Raw genomic sequence first — 14,215 nt, forward strand, 5'->3', positions numbered from 1 at the left:
TCGCTTAGAGACCCCCTCTATATATATATATATATATATATATATATATATATATATATATATATATATATATATATATATACACCAAAAAACACATAATATTATTGATGATGATGATAATAATAAATAATAATATTTAATAATAATAATTATAATCACTGACATATAGTATAGTATTTCAATATAATTTTTCAAATTGCCAAGCTAACTCACAATATTCCAGCTTGTTTGCATAGTACCTGCATGGCTGAAGAAGTGACGTTGGTAATCATATTTCTCTTAAACGTCCTGTATAAAAAATTATAAAGATAGCCAAAGAGTAATTAATACAGTAAATCCATATTTTATTTCGGTTGACAACAGACATTTAACAAGTGTGCACCTCATAGTGGCTACCACCAGCTTAATGCATACAAATTAAATAACCAAGAACAAGAAATGAAGAAATAAAGACAATGGGGAAAGACGAAAGAAATACAAGAAAAGAAGAGTGTAATGGTACACCCGTTTGATTCTGATTCTCTCTGTGCTTATTTATAATACTAATATTTTCCCATTCTGGAAAACACATTTAAGTTTTTGTGTAGGTGTTTTGGAGGGTGGGGATGGGGGAGGTTGTGTGTGTGTGTGTGTGTGTGATTATTAATTACTGTAAATTGAAACAGATAATATATAAATTACCCTTAGGACTGCACTCACCCATCGGATATTGAATCAAGACCTTCTAAATGTTTTCCATCTAGAAGTTTTATGCGATTAACAGCTATATGCCTACAGTATATAACATAAAAGTGAAATCATAATTAGACCATAGTGAAAATACAATATTGTGTACAGTACATGGTTGTATAAAGGAGTTAGTAATGGTAATGGTGGGATATTTGTAGTGCGCCTTCCAGAATAAAATCGTCTCAAGGCGCCGCAAAAAGGTAGGACCATACGTTAAATAAATATAAATAAATGAATAAAGTAAATAAATAAACAACACACGGAATTAACATATTCATGGATTCTGGCCCGACGTTGGCATACCTCAACTGAAGGAATTGTTTATTGATTTATTGATTTATTGATTGACTGAATATTTTCAATATAACACTCGGTCAAAGTCAAAAGGACAACATTTTTAGTTCATCAGTTCAATAATATACAAAATGCATTAAGAAAATTGAAAATAGTTGGAATACCTGTTCATTTATTAGCAAATCACACATACTGTCACATAAAACTGTTCTTGTTTGACAAACTGATATTGCTGTTTAACTTAACAGTTTGTAAAAAATATGATATTACCATTATTGGTCTCTTTCAGACAACACCTGGCCCAAATTTCTGTCCACACTATCACATTCAAGGTGATAATATATGTGATATGCCCATACTTGGTGTAATATGACATCACAGAGCCCATATGTAGGCACACCAAATTTATTATTTGTCACATAAAATGTTGATACAATATATATTTTCAATATTTATTGGATTACACTTTCATAACAGTAGCACATGTTACACAAAACCTGGTGCATCCAAAAAAAAGAACTAAATATAAGATGACATTCTTAACTATAAAAGAGATTTGCACATTACTCAAAATTACATTATTGCCCATCCACCAATCAGATTAAACACTTAAAATGAACTACAAACTAAACAAGAATATAAGACTGGTTTTAAAAGTCGTGCAAACCAATCAATTAAAATGTTGGTATTCTTATAATAAATTTGTTATTTTCATTTCCGAGGATAAAATGTAATTTATTTCTGTTATCAAACTGTTCGAATTCTTGGAAAACATGTAGAAGATTATTACTATAAAGCTGTTGTTTAAATCTGGCAATGTCGACTTCTCTGATATTATCAGGAATAGGGCAACTTAAAAGAAAGTGGATTAATCATTCTCTTCACCTGATTACAGAGTTTGCAAATGTCATCTTCACATGGCTTATTTGAGAATTTTGCATGTTTTTGAGTTCAGAAGAAGCGTATTTTTGAAGTAATTTAAATTTTACTGATGCACCCTCCATGTATCGAGAAGGCAGTCTTCTAAATTTGGTACGTTCTTTATAGTCATATAGTCTTCTATTGCTGACTTATTAGTTCCATCATCAAGTCAATGGGAGAGACCAATCTGTGCTCACATTATTATCATCTTTTTGCAGATCTAAGAAAATATTATCCATATTACAGTCATTGAGAATGTTTATTATACAAGTAGGTAGGCATATTTTAAAAGCAATATCATTAAGATTAATTGATGATGTATTTACAATATTTTTCTTATTGTCTTTCATTTTTAAAATTCTATCAGTGTAATTAATTCTATAAATATTTTGTATTAGAGACATTTTTGACCACCCAAGATCACGGTACAGTGTAACGCAAAGTGTATTGCGGGGGTGGGGTGGGGGGCTTTTAAAATGAATCTAAGTGTGGACAGAGCATTACGCGTAATGCCAGAGACACTGCTTTGCGACAGACGACACGAATTCATCTCCGCTGTGTGTGAGCGGACATCACTGACTTCTTCCCCGACACGGTTTCGGGATTCCTCGACGGGTGTCTTGCGACCACACTGGCGCCATCGCCACTGGTTTCGGGTCTTCATCGATTCCTGTTGGCCGAAAAAGTGCAGAGTGTGTGCGCCATCTAATATTATATATATTATAATATTATTTTTTTTAAATTTCTTTTTCAAACTTTCAAAAACAATAACGATTACAGTTACGTCATCAATTGTTGAACTTTTATGAAGATTAGAGATTATAGGTGGTACTAGTATATAGGAATTAAAAGTCAAGTTATCTTCTAGAAAGGTCACCCCAGAGAGTGTGTACGACGTGGGAAGAGTTGATTAGGAGAAGGCTTTGTAGCCTGCAATTTTGTAAATGAGACGTGGAGAGTGAAAGGGTGAAACGTGACTAGTTTTCACTCCCTATCATAATGAATGGTCTTACAGAAGTGAAAGTGAGCTGCATCCTTTGAATCCACCTGCGGGAAGATACTCTATTGCATTTTCATCCAGTCTCCTACAAAATAAAAATAATCTAATCATTTCATTTTACCGTTATTTCTTGATTCACTAATTATATTTTCATAGTATTTATAGAAAACTTTTTTAAGCAAAACGTTCGGTATGTCACTATTGAAAATCGATCCCGGCGACCCTCTGATCACTGTTTAGCTGTCATCGGTATCACCTGATATATAATATGTTAGATCGTAAAAAAGAATTATTATCTTCAATAATTAAACACCATATTTTTTGGCAAATTTCATAAATATGCCATCTACTTGATATTAACAGCAAAAAATTGTACTCACAATTCGAACAGATATTTCATACCCACAAATTCTGTGCTGAAGTTTTGTATTTTATTTTCGGAAAGATTTCTAGAAAAAAAAAATCTGGCAGTTGTATGTTATATTTCTTGACGAGGCCATTAGATGTTTTTATGACGTGATTAGGTTTCCTTTCAAAATGGACCTTTTGTAAAACAAATTTTACAACTGACCAATCAGAACGAAACTTGCATAGGCCACTACCTAAAAAATAGAAAGGTTTTGCAACCACATAAAATGCAAACGATAACAAACACGAATACATTATCTTCATCATCGACATTCGCGGTTAAGACATTCTTGAAAATACAGATGTGGGCTGAAATTGATGGTTGATTCATGTAAAATACATGGATAGATAATGCTGTGACAGATTGTATGTGATTGGTCGACTACAAATTTGATGTAACCATATTCGTTATCGTTTTCGTAAGCTCAAAAATAAATTATTTTCCTGTTCGTTTTTAAGTTATTGTTGCAAAACAATTTGCTGAAGAAGTGAAATAATGACCCAAGTGTTTTTTAAGTGAATAGGAATAGCACCTTGTCTGACAGTGTTAACAGTTGTGTATTAATTGACATGGGGAGAGGGCGACTAATATGAAATGAATAGGGGGACAGGCTCGAGATACATGAACCCATCGACAAATTATGGACCTTGTTGGAGAATAAGCCTATATTATTTTGGGAACACTCATGTTGTGAACCTATTTTTAAAGTCTAAAAGAACGGTTCTGGGTATGTGTTTATTTTTAAAAATTGCACCTTATAGCCCCCAAACACGGTGGGGCTGAGCAGGGAATTGTTATATATGAGGTAGTGGTCCCCTTTACGTGCTCGGGATATTTCTAATGGTATAGTAGAACTGGGGGAGCAAGTTTGTCCACACCTTCTCTATTCGATATTCAACTGCACAACAACCTCACTTTTAATGAAAACAAGGCCTATCACGGTTGACGTTAAGGTGGTATCATCAATTTTAAGCCAGAAGAGCTAAACTTACATTGCGTTAATTGTCTTCGGTAACACAGGAACTTTAATAATCCTGTTTTTTTGCAGCTCACTGGAAATAATAATAATGATAATAATAATAGGTTTACAAATGTATGTATTTCAATGTAACGCTAACAATTTAATAGGTAAATTTGTGTTTAGCATTAATACAAAACACGTTATATATACAAGTTGATATTTCCTACATAGTAGACTCTATCTATACAATCGATTAAAAAGGCTTTTGAAACACCTAAATTGTCATATTTTTCGCCTCCTGGACCACTTTCGAAACATTTTGAGCGACGCCCGATCACGCCCACTTTGCTCTAGTTGGTGACATTTGCCTATCTGTCTGGGACCTCCCCTCCACCCCGTCAGGCAAATTCTGGCGCCACGCCTGCTTAAAATTATTCTAACTTTAACTATGTTTCAATCAAACTCACTTACATTTGCTGAAGATTGGTAAGGTGAAATAAGTCAGGCACAGAACTGATGGAATTTCCTTTTAGATTTCTGGAATAAATGCAATTTTGAATTTGAATACAGTTTAAGACATACGGTATGCATGGGATTTGTCCAAATGGAAAATACTATGTAATTTATTAATTATAATTTATATGGTATTGTGATGCACTTATTTATCACATGGTTTGGTAAACTTGTTAGACAATGTGACTTTTTATTGAATAGTGGGATTTAAAACCATGTACGGTATTCATCGTTATCATCATCAATAGCCGTATAAGCAACCGCATCGTAAGATTATAATTCTGATCATAAACATGGTCATCATTATTAACAGCGGCATCATCATTATCACCCCCACCACCACCATCAGAAATCATCATCAACAGCCGAATCAACAATATAAAGTAATCACCAATATCGTCATCATTAATTATAACTATAAATTATCATCGTCATCTGATCATAATCGCCATCGCTATAATCCTTGTCATCATCAGCATTATCATCCTCATCTTCTTCATAATCATTGATAGTAGTACAGCAGTAATAAATATCTTTTAGACTTAAGTGGCGATTCTACTAAAGGAGGGGCTGGGGCGAAGGTGAAATGGTTGCTCGTTCCTTAAGTGAGGTGATCTAGCTTGCAACATGATATGAAGTGAATTAACTACATGAGTGTCATGTTTATGCTTTGAATATGGGGGGAGGGGGAGTAGAGGAGTGGGGACACTCCGTATATACGTCACTGTTAGACACCATGAAATGGATAAGTTATAATGACTGAATGAAACTTACAGCGCCTGTGTATCATTCGGTATTCCAATTGGAAAATGTAGAAGATTTAGATTGCTACAATCAACAAGCTTTTCAAACTCTGAACACTTGCAAACACCATCTTTCCAACCATTGCATGCAACAGGAATTGATGGCAGTGACGTTATTAGCAGAGGTCCCGGCAAAGTTTCAATAGGATTATCCAACTTTTGCCAAGATAACTGACAAGATAGCTGGAACAATACCAGCTGTAACCACAGCGCCTGATGATACAAACGATCAACATGATATTGTAAACAACAGATATTTTAAAAGCAATAAACCCTTATCCACTTTTGTGACCAAGTTTAACAAGTTTCTGATAAAAATCAAAATCGTGATCTTTCATTGTTTATATTTAAAGAACGAAATTTACAGACATGTAAATCATAGTTACAAGGTAATATACGGTGTAATAAACACATGAAAATAAATTCATATGTCACTCTTATTATTGTAGATAGGTAAAAATACAATAGAACAACAGTCATGGGTGCTCCATACTATTAGCTATAATGGATGACATTATAGTAATGATATACAGATAATACAATATATATATATATATATATATGTTAAACTTACAGCGCCGAATGATACACAGGCGCTGTAAGTTTCATATATATATATATATATATATATAATATATATATATATATGTATATATATGTATATATATATATATATGATATTAAAGGAAGTTAGCCGTTAACACTGTTGAATAAATATATATTATACTAATGGCGTAAAATATCAACCAACACTTACCCAATTACTGGTCGACATGTTTAATAAAAGTAACAAAGAAGTGAATGATGACAATTTTTATTGGCTTCATAAGCTTATCTGTCAAGTTAATATCAGACATAATTAACTCTTTGGTTAATATGAGAAACTGATAAGATGTAGCATGTGTTATCCAGGATGTAAACCGCTTTCAATTCACATCAATGCTCATAAGATATAGTGTTGACCAGTGCTATATGATTTTGTTAAAAACACCGGACTAATTATAATAGTTAATTGTTTAGTTAATTTAGATCCAAGACTAAATAAACAGGCTCTGTCTCCTTGGTTTCTCGGAATATTAAATTTCATGAATTGTATAGTAAAAATAATTGATGATGATAATAATAATAATAATAATAATAATAATAATAATAATAATAATAATAATAAACAAAATAATAATAATTAACAATTACTAATAACAGTAATTGTTTAAAAAATGAGGTCAGTCTAAAAAGTGCTTCTAATCATATGCATTCTTAATTACTAATATGACTGTTGCAATTCAAATCGTGAATAATAAATGCTAACGACTGGCAGGATATTACAAAGAACATAAATTTAAAGGAAGTAAACCAATGTACTTATTTTTTAACAATTGCAAAACCTTCAGCTTTTCCCAAGAATATCAATAATTATAATCAAGAGCACTCAGTAAAGAGCTTATATCTCTGCCACAGCAAATCTCTTTCTATAAAATACATCTCTCAAACTAATTTTCAACCATCACCACTCCCCTCCCTTTCGCTCTATTCCTCTTTAAAAAAAAAACCACTACGTTTTTAATTAACAAACTGGAAAATTTAACGTCAATTCTAGCATTTAATTCTGTAGTAAAGTAAGATAACCCATAATACTATAATAATGATTATAATGATAATTATTAATAATCTTAGTCGTGTTTTGTACTGAATCAAATAGCGTCGTTCAACATTAATAATGCCATTGATATGAGTTTCGAATTCAATTGAAGTTATCTCTTGGTAAACCAAATGCTACATGTCAGGTATGGTTTCGCCTACAATGACGTAATGGTGTAGTGTCGTCATCCATCATACCTCGGTGAGTATTAGCGCCATCTATCTTCTTGTTATTGGTCCGACAACTGTTATCAAAGATCTTATGCCTCTTATATCCTTGTCAACACATGCATACCTTATCATTTTCTCATATTAACGAAAGCTTAATCAAGTTTGATATTCATTCTTCAAATAATATTTCCAATAAGAACAGTTATCATTCCTTTCTTTGCACTTTTATGAGGCATATGCGTTACTGAATGAAAAGTGTACAGACAAATTTTTTAAAATGTCAAAAAGTATATGGGTAAGTGAAAGTTTTGTTTTACACCATTTTTAAAAATATTTAAATACTTTACTGTAGTAAAAATAGACCCAGTTAACAATTTCTGTTGTAATAACGCTGCAATGTTCTATAATTGTTCTTATATACATATCGGTTGTTTCAATGTGTTTTAGTCTGTTTTGTATTCATCCAGAATAAATATAAAGAAAATACATTTAAAAATTGAATACAATTTTGAAGATGACTCGACTTTATTATTTGATCACCAGACGCTGTGGTTACAGTTGGTATTGTTCCAGCTATCTTGTCAATTGTCTTGGCAACAATTGGATAATCCTATTGAAACTTTGCCGGGACCTCTGTTAATAACTTCACTGCCATCAATTCCAGTTGCATGCAATAGCTGGAAAGATGGTGTTTGCAAGTGTTCTGAGTTTGAAAAGCTTGTTGATTGTGGCAATCTGAATCTTCAGTATTTTCCAATTGGAATACCCAATGACACACAGGCGTTGTAAGTTTAATTCCGTCACTATAATTTTACACATCCTGAACATTATATATCTGCTGTCAATCCAATAAATATGCGTATGGATTATATCTAATGTTGATAAAGATGATGATAATGATGATTATAATTTTAGTCTAACCATATAGTCAATCTCTCTAACTTCGGATTACAATACGTAACGTCAATTGAATGGGGTTTTTTTTATATTCGATCGTGAATTCATTAGACGGAAGAACAAATATTTTTTTTGGCCTGGTCTACAAATGAGAAAAACTTCTATTTAAAACGTCACTAAGAGATCATCTGCATATGCTAGAACGTTAAGCTTCGTTGTGCAGGAAATGCAAGAACGGTCACGAAAGCTCCATTATTGACTTAACTCTTGTAGAAAGTCTATGTGTAATCGTACCGATTAGACAATAAAAGGAAGAAGAAGGGCAATGGGAAATCACAACTCATAAGAAATTCAAAAATATCTGTGTTTGCAGTTCGTCTTATACTTTAAATTGTGAACTTTTTATTTTAACTTTTGTTAAAATTTTTTTAATCTTTTTTTCGACCATGAAAATGAAAAAGTGAAAAGAGAGGAAAACACACAAAAATCAAATCCTTCCATTTATATTGCGCATTCCAACAATCGTTGCTCGTGGCGCAGTGGACAAGATGTTGCTTTTTCAATAACGTTCTCCTCCCCTGAGGGTCGCTTCATGTCCTCTGCAGCCAGTAAACCGGCGCACCTTTCATCTGTCCACGACAGGAGCTGAGTGGACCAGTACACCGGGGTACCCCCTACTCGTCTCGAAAGATGTACTGGGCTCTTTAAAGTGCACATGAGCATAAGGTTTATAGTCCTTATCCGAGAAGACTTGTTCCACCACCACAACTAGGAACGAGGCGGCCACGAACCCATGCCGGTATTGTTGGCTATGGTTACGGTGCCCCTGACTTAACCGCTCGGCCATTCGATACACACTACACACACACACACACACACACACACACACACACCCACATACACACATACACACACAAAAGACTAACTATATTATATTGATAAAATTGGTTAACTTCAAGTATTCATACTGTTTATAGCACCCTTCCCCTTCTTGAAAATATCACATGTTGACAACCCTGTCTTCTCTTTTGCTTAATGGACCTTTCTGGAATGTCAGTCAAACTTAACAACTGACCAATCAGAAACAGTGCCAGGAATACCCGCGTGTCCAACAAACACACGTGCTTTCCGACAAACGCACGTGTTTGTATAAGTTTTTACATTGTTTTGTGGAATCTTATTATCAAAGGGGCGGAGCTTAGCGGAAATGTTCATTCATAGTTCTAAGTATAAAATAAGGTCTATATTTTCCTCTGTGCGTATATGTTCACTGAGTACTTCTTATATTGATATAGTGTTTAATAAAACCGGACATTTGTTTTTATTGAATGTTACATTACAGTTTATACAAGTGAAAGTCCAGGCTGAAGATGAATGAAAATCATTACCTGTGTTTAGTTATACATTACCTTGCCATTCGATCAAATCGCTTCAAATATCTATGCATTTTCATATTCAATGTTTAATATTGCAATTATTCCAGAGATGTAAAATATAATTTGATCAGTTCTGTACCGGACCTACTTCACCTTACTAAACTTCAGCAAATGTAAGTGAATCTTATTGAAACATTTAAAGATATAACTTACTTTACAACAACGACGACGACGCCGTCGACGACCATGACGATGACATCATCCAGCTTGTCAAAATGGATATTAGGCACTTTTCGATTTTCACGTCAACATAGTCGACGTCTTGACATGATGTCATTTTCATGCACTGCGCATGCGCGATCGCCAACCCCTCGCTCACCACCAGATTTAAGAACGCGTTCACCCCGTTTTCACCGTCGACCCAAATCTACTCGCCCTGTTGACTGTATGACGTCATTTTTTCAAGATTGGCGATACCGGACCCGCTGAAAGGATCTAGCTAGGCCTAAGCAGAGACCTAATTCTATGCAATTTTCAAGTAATTTCATCTCTGACATCGAACAGGTTTACAGTTTACATGTCGATTAGCATTGTACAAAAGCACAAACTTTTCATCGTCAAGCACATTGCTGAAATATCCGAAGAGGATCGCTTTTTGGATTCTATGAAGATTCGCCATGATGGTAAGGCATGATCCTTGCTCAAAAAGTTTTATCACGTTATGCATGACGTCATCATGTTGACTCCTCGTCGACTGAAATCAAACTGATTTCAGCGGTGGATCATTATGAGCAGTGAACACGTTGACGGTCGCCTGAAGTCGACGTGAACGTGCTCGTCATTCACTCAATTGAAAAGTCCCCAGTGTCATAAAAATAGACTACGAACGACTGTGACTTGACTCGACTGGATTCGTTTTATATCAATTTCTGTTATTTACTAGGGCGTACGAAAATAATATCACCATTTAAATAATTTTAATCTTAATTTTAAGGTGAATCTATTTCCATTTTCTATTTTTAGCGACCTACGATCAAACAACCTTAATAAAGTTCCTCGGCTACCGAAGACAATAAACGCAATGTAAGTCCACCACTGTTCCGTGGTGTATCTAGGGGTATTGAAATGAGGTGGGGCTGATGAGGGGCGCGAAGGTAAAGTGGGATGATAAAGTTAGGGGGAGCTAGCTGGAAAAATAGTGATAGACCTAAAAGAGTGTGTGAAAGTAGAAACGTTCTTTTTTTACTCCTTTTAAGCATTTCAATATATCTCTTACATCAACTTTTTCAAGCACGGTTAAAAAGGGTGTGTTGCTGAACCAGCCACTGTATATCACGCTGGATTATGGCAGTCGCCAATATCTGAAATACAGTCTTTCTCCAATACCGGTGCCACACCAAATTATGTTCTATCATGTGTGTGACTAAATAAATAATAAATAAATAGACAATAACAACATTTTCACGAGCGTCGAATGCCTTGCCAGATTTAGGACAACAACTACTTTTTTCTTTGTTAATGACACTTTATTAACATTTCTAGAAATCTTTCCAACAATAAAATACAAAACTTCAGCACAGAATTTATGGGTATGTCAAGCCTGTTTGAATTGTGAGTACAAGCTTTTATACTAACAAAATGGATTTTTAAAAATTTAGATATCTACATCGTTGTATTTATTTATCATAACGTTGTATCGTTCTTATTATCATCATCACATCATCTACATCATCATCAGCAGCATATCCCTGATCATTATTGTTATCATTGGCTTTTATCAGCAGGAGCTGGAAAAGCCAATTGCTTTTGTTCTTATTTTGTTTTATACTTTTTTCTTCCATATCGTTTTCCTATCTTTTTGCATTGGGTTTGTTTCCGCCTAGAACTTTGGTCACTTTTCATGCTTTGTATCTTTTCCATACTTTGTCGAAGCATAGACCATATATCAAGGATGTGCCTCCTAATATTAATGCCAATCTAGAGTAGGGTGTGGATGTGAGAACCAATTAAAGGGATTTACGGGCAAACACTCTACATCAAAAACGTGTCAACTTAAGTTTAACCAAGTTGCAAGGAAGACATTATTTTGTTTTGGCAACAATCTAGTTTAGGGTGTATATTTGAGGGTCATTTAAATTTCTGACGTCCCAGATCTAAATATCTCAATATCCTAATCAATGGGTCTAAAAAACTTCCTATAAGAGTTTGTCATGGTCTAATAAAGAAATGATTACAATTTGGTGACGATCCAAAGTAGGTTGTGGATATGAGGACCATTCACATGAAAACGTCCCAAACTAGATATTTCAAAAACATATAAACTGATCTGAATTAAATTTTCTGGAAATTTTAAACAAATTACAAGGAAGAAGTTATTATGTGTTGGTGACGATCAAATTTAGGGTGTAAATGTGAGAGTCATTTTAATTTCTGACGTCCCGGACATAAATATCTTAAAAAACTTACCAATGAATCTAAATGAAACTTTTTTTATAATAGTTTGCCAAGGTCCAATAAAGAGATGATTACATTTTTGTGACGATCCAGATTAGGGTGTGGATATGAGGACCATTCAATGAAAAACATCCTAGACAAGACATTTCCAAAACGGATAAACTGAAAGTTTAGCCAAGTTACAAGAAAGAAGTTAATAAATGTTAGTGACCATCCAGTTGGATGTGAATTTGAGGGTCATTTAAAATTTCAACGTCCCATACCTAAATATCTCCAAAAACTTATCAATAGATTTAAATGAAACTTTGTATAATAGTTTGTCGTTGTCCAATAAAAAAAAAATTGGTTACGATCTGAAGTAATGTGTGGATATGAGGACCATTCAAAGGAAAGATCCTAAGACCTGATATACCAAAAACTGACCAACTGAAGTTTGGAGTCATTTTAACTGTTGACTGTTTTGTTAATTTTGTAGGAAGATGGATTATAATTCAATAGAGTATTTGCCTGTAGGTGGATTCAGAGGATGCGGATCGCTCTTTAGTCTGTAAGTCTCTTATTTATAATCTTTATTACCATCGGATTCAAAAGGGGCCCAAACCGGCTAAGGCCCCCTTGACTTTTGAAAATTAAAAAGAAAAAAAAAACTACATTTAAATTTTAGAGTGCAATCCCGTGGTGCCATAGCCATAAAATGCTGTACTTAAGCCCCAACAAGTGTGTAGTATGGGCGCTCCATCTGTAAAAACCACTTCCTGAGCCCCCTTTATTTTGGATTTCTGAATACCTGTATGTCACTCATGGTTTCATGATGCTTTGAAAATGGCTGTTGATATAACTAAGCGAAGCCTAAACAGGCTTATAAATACGATAACAAATACGAATAGGCCAACGTAAGATGTTTTTTTCCTACAAAACTACTGTTAGGCATTTGAATGAAAATACACATATTCATCAGGGTCGATGGTTCTCCCTAAACGTTGCGGCAGATTTGAAAATGCTCCATAATTCTAAAATTGATGACGTCTTTGATCCGCCACTAATATCATTTCATTTATTTCATCGTTAAAGACACTTAGAATACAATAACAACAACATTATTAAAACACGACACAAGCATATATAAAGTTCCACAATGGAATTGGCGACCGGGACGCAAGAAGGTTCCCAAATCTCAGAGGCCAAATGACCCCGGCCCCAATGTTACGCCATTGTAACCAATCAATCTATCAATTCATATGTCTATCAATCAAACAAACACTCTCTCAATTAATCAATATATCAGTAAATAAATCAATGAATCAATCAATCAATTACATAGCTTGACAAAATATATTTTCTATTTTCTTATCCAGTATTGCATGGTTGAGGCAAATTTTGTGAGTGTTATAGCTGATTTATATATCTAGGCCTATGTGAAAGTATAGGCCTACTCATTATGTAATGCATTTTCTCTTTTATAATATATATAGGTACATACGTGATAATCGCATAAAAATCCTGAATGGAAGCAACTTAGAAGGTCTTGATTCAATATCCGAATTGTGAGTAGGCCTGCTCTGCAATTGAAATGTTTTGGGAAATGTTTCATTTTCAATGAAATCCGTATTAACAAACACAATGACAAACACATTATTAAACCATCCTCCCAATTTGGAGATGATTTATGCCTTAGTTGAAGTATTTTATATTTAGAAAAATATTGGTCACAAGATTTTCTTGTCCATACAATTGCACGAATAGCTGTCTTTTGCACGCGGAATAATTTATCTGTAAGACTAGGGTATTGGCTACACTCTAATTTAATTACAATATGTTCAATTAGGTTGGATTACTGATTTGTGTACCGTCAACAGAGCAGAAGTTGGTAAAAACTGTCTTTAAAATAAAATACCGACGTATTTGCTAATCTATTTTGTAATCAATATGTGCTCCTAAAAATGTTGTTTAATCGACTCTTTTAATAGGTGTATTATCAAGTACTATATTGCGTTTATTTAAATCCATATTTATTTACGTTTACTGCTAAATAAAATGTATTTTTTAATT

At 33.8% G+C, this 14,215-nt stretch overlaps 2 protein-coding genes across 2 annotated transcripts in view; one reads left to right on the forward strand and one right to left on the reverse strand.

Annotated features, from left to right (window-relative positions):
• Positions 1-13,693, reverse strand: part of LOC117118799 — a 28,053-nt gene extending 14,360 nt beyond the window's left edge. Inside the window, exons 1-8 of the mRNA XM_033263496.1 lie at positions 13,647-13,693; positions 5,602-5,843; positions 4,786-4,851; positions 4,346-4,405; positions 3,325-3,393; positions 2,958-3,029; positions 700-771; positions 214-288 (exon numbers count right to left, since the gene is read on the reverse strand). Coding sequence (XP_033119387.1) covers positions 214-288; positions 700-771; positions 2,958-3,029; positions 3,325-3,344 — 239 coding nt within the window. The 5' untranslated portion in view covers positions 3,345-3,393; positions 4,346-4,405; positions 4,786-4,851; positions 5,602-5,843; positions 13,647-13,693. The remainder of the gene's footprint in view (positions 1-213; positions 289-699; positions 772-2,957; positions 3,030-3,324; positions 3,394-4,345; positions 4,406-4,785; positions 4,852-5,601; positions 5,844-13,646) is intronic.
• LOC117118801 (leucine-rich repeat and transmembrane domain-containing protein 2-like) lies at positions 7,649-14,014 on the forward strand. Its single transcript, XM_033263499.1, has 7 exons — positions 7,649-7,734; positions 7,983-8,224; positions 9,820-9,885; positions 10,736-10,795; positions 11,255-11,323; positions 12,642-12,713; positions 13,639-14,014. The coding sequence occupies exons 1-7, from the start codon at positions 7,717-7,719 to the stop codon at positions 13,712-13,714; spliced, it is 603 nt and encodes a 200-aa protein (XP_033119390.1). The 5' UTR covers positions 7,649-7,716; the 3' UTR covers positions 13,715-14,014.
• The last annotated feature ends 201 nt before the right edge of the window (positions 14,015-14,215 follow it).

This window comes from Anneissia japonica, unplaced genomic scaffold (assembly GCF_011630105.1).
Source record: "Anneissia japonica isolate Jap-2015-1 unplaced genomic scaffold, ASM1163010v1 scaffold737_len1565949_cov176, whole genome shotgun sequence".
Taxonomy (NCBI): domain Eukaryota; kingdom Metazoa; phylum Echinodermata; class Crinoidea; order Comatulida; family Comatulidae; genus Anneissia; species Anneissia japonica.

Excerpts from the sequence above, each read along its gene's own strand:
- LOC117118801 (XM_033263499.1), top strand. Across the intron at positions 9,886-10,735 it reads CTTACTAAACTTCAGCAAAT|CGACCTACGATCAAACAACC; the intron begins GTAAGTGAATCT and ends TTCTATTTTTAG. Across the intron at positions 11,324-12,641 it reads ATGTCAAGCCTGTTTGAATT|GAAGATGGATTATAATTCAA; the intron begins GTGAGTACAAGC and ends TTAATTTTGTAG.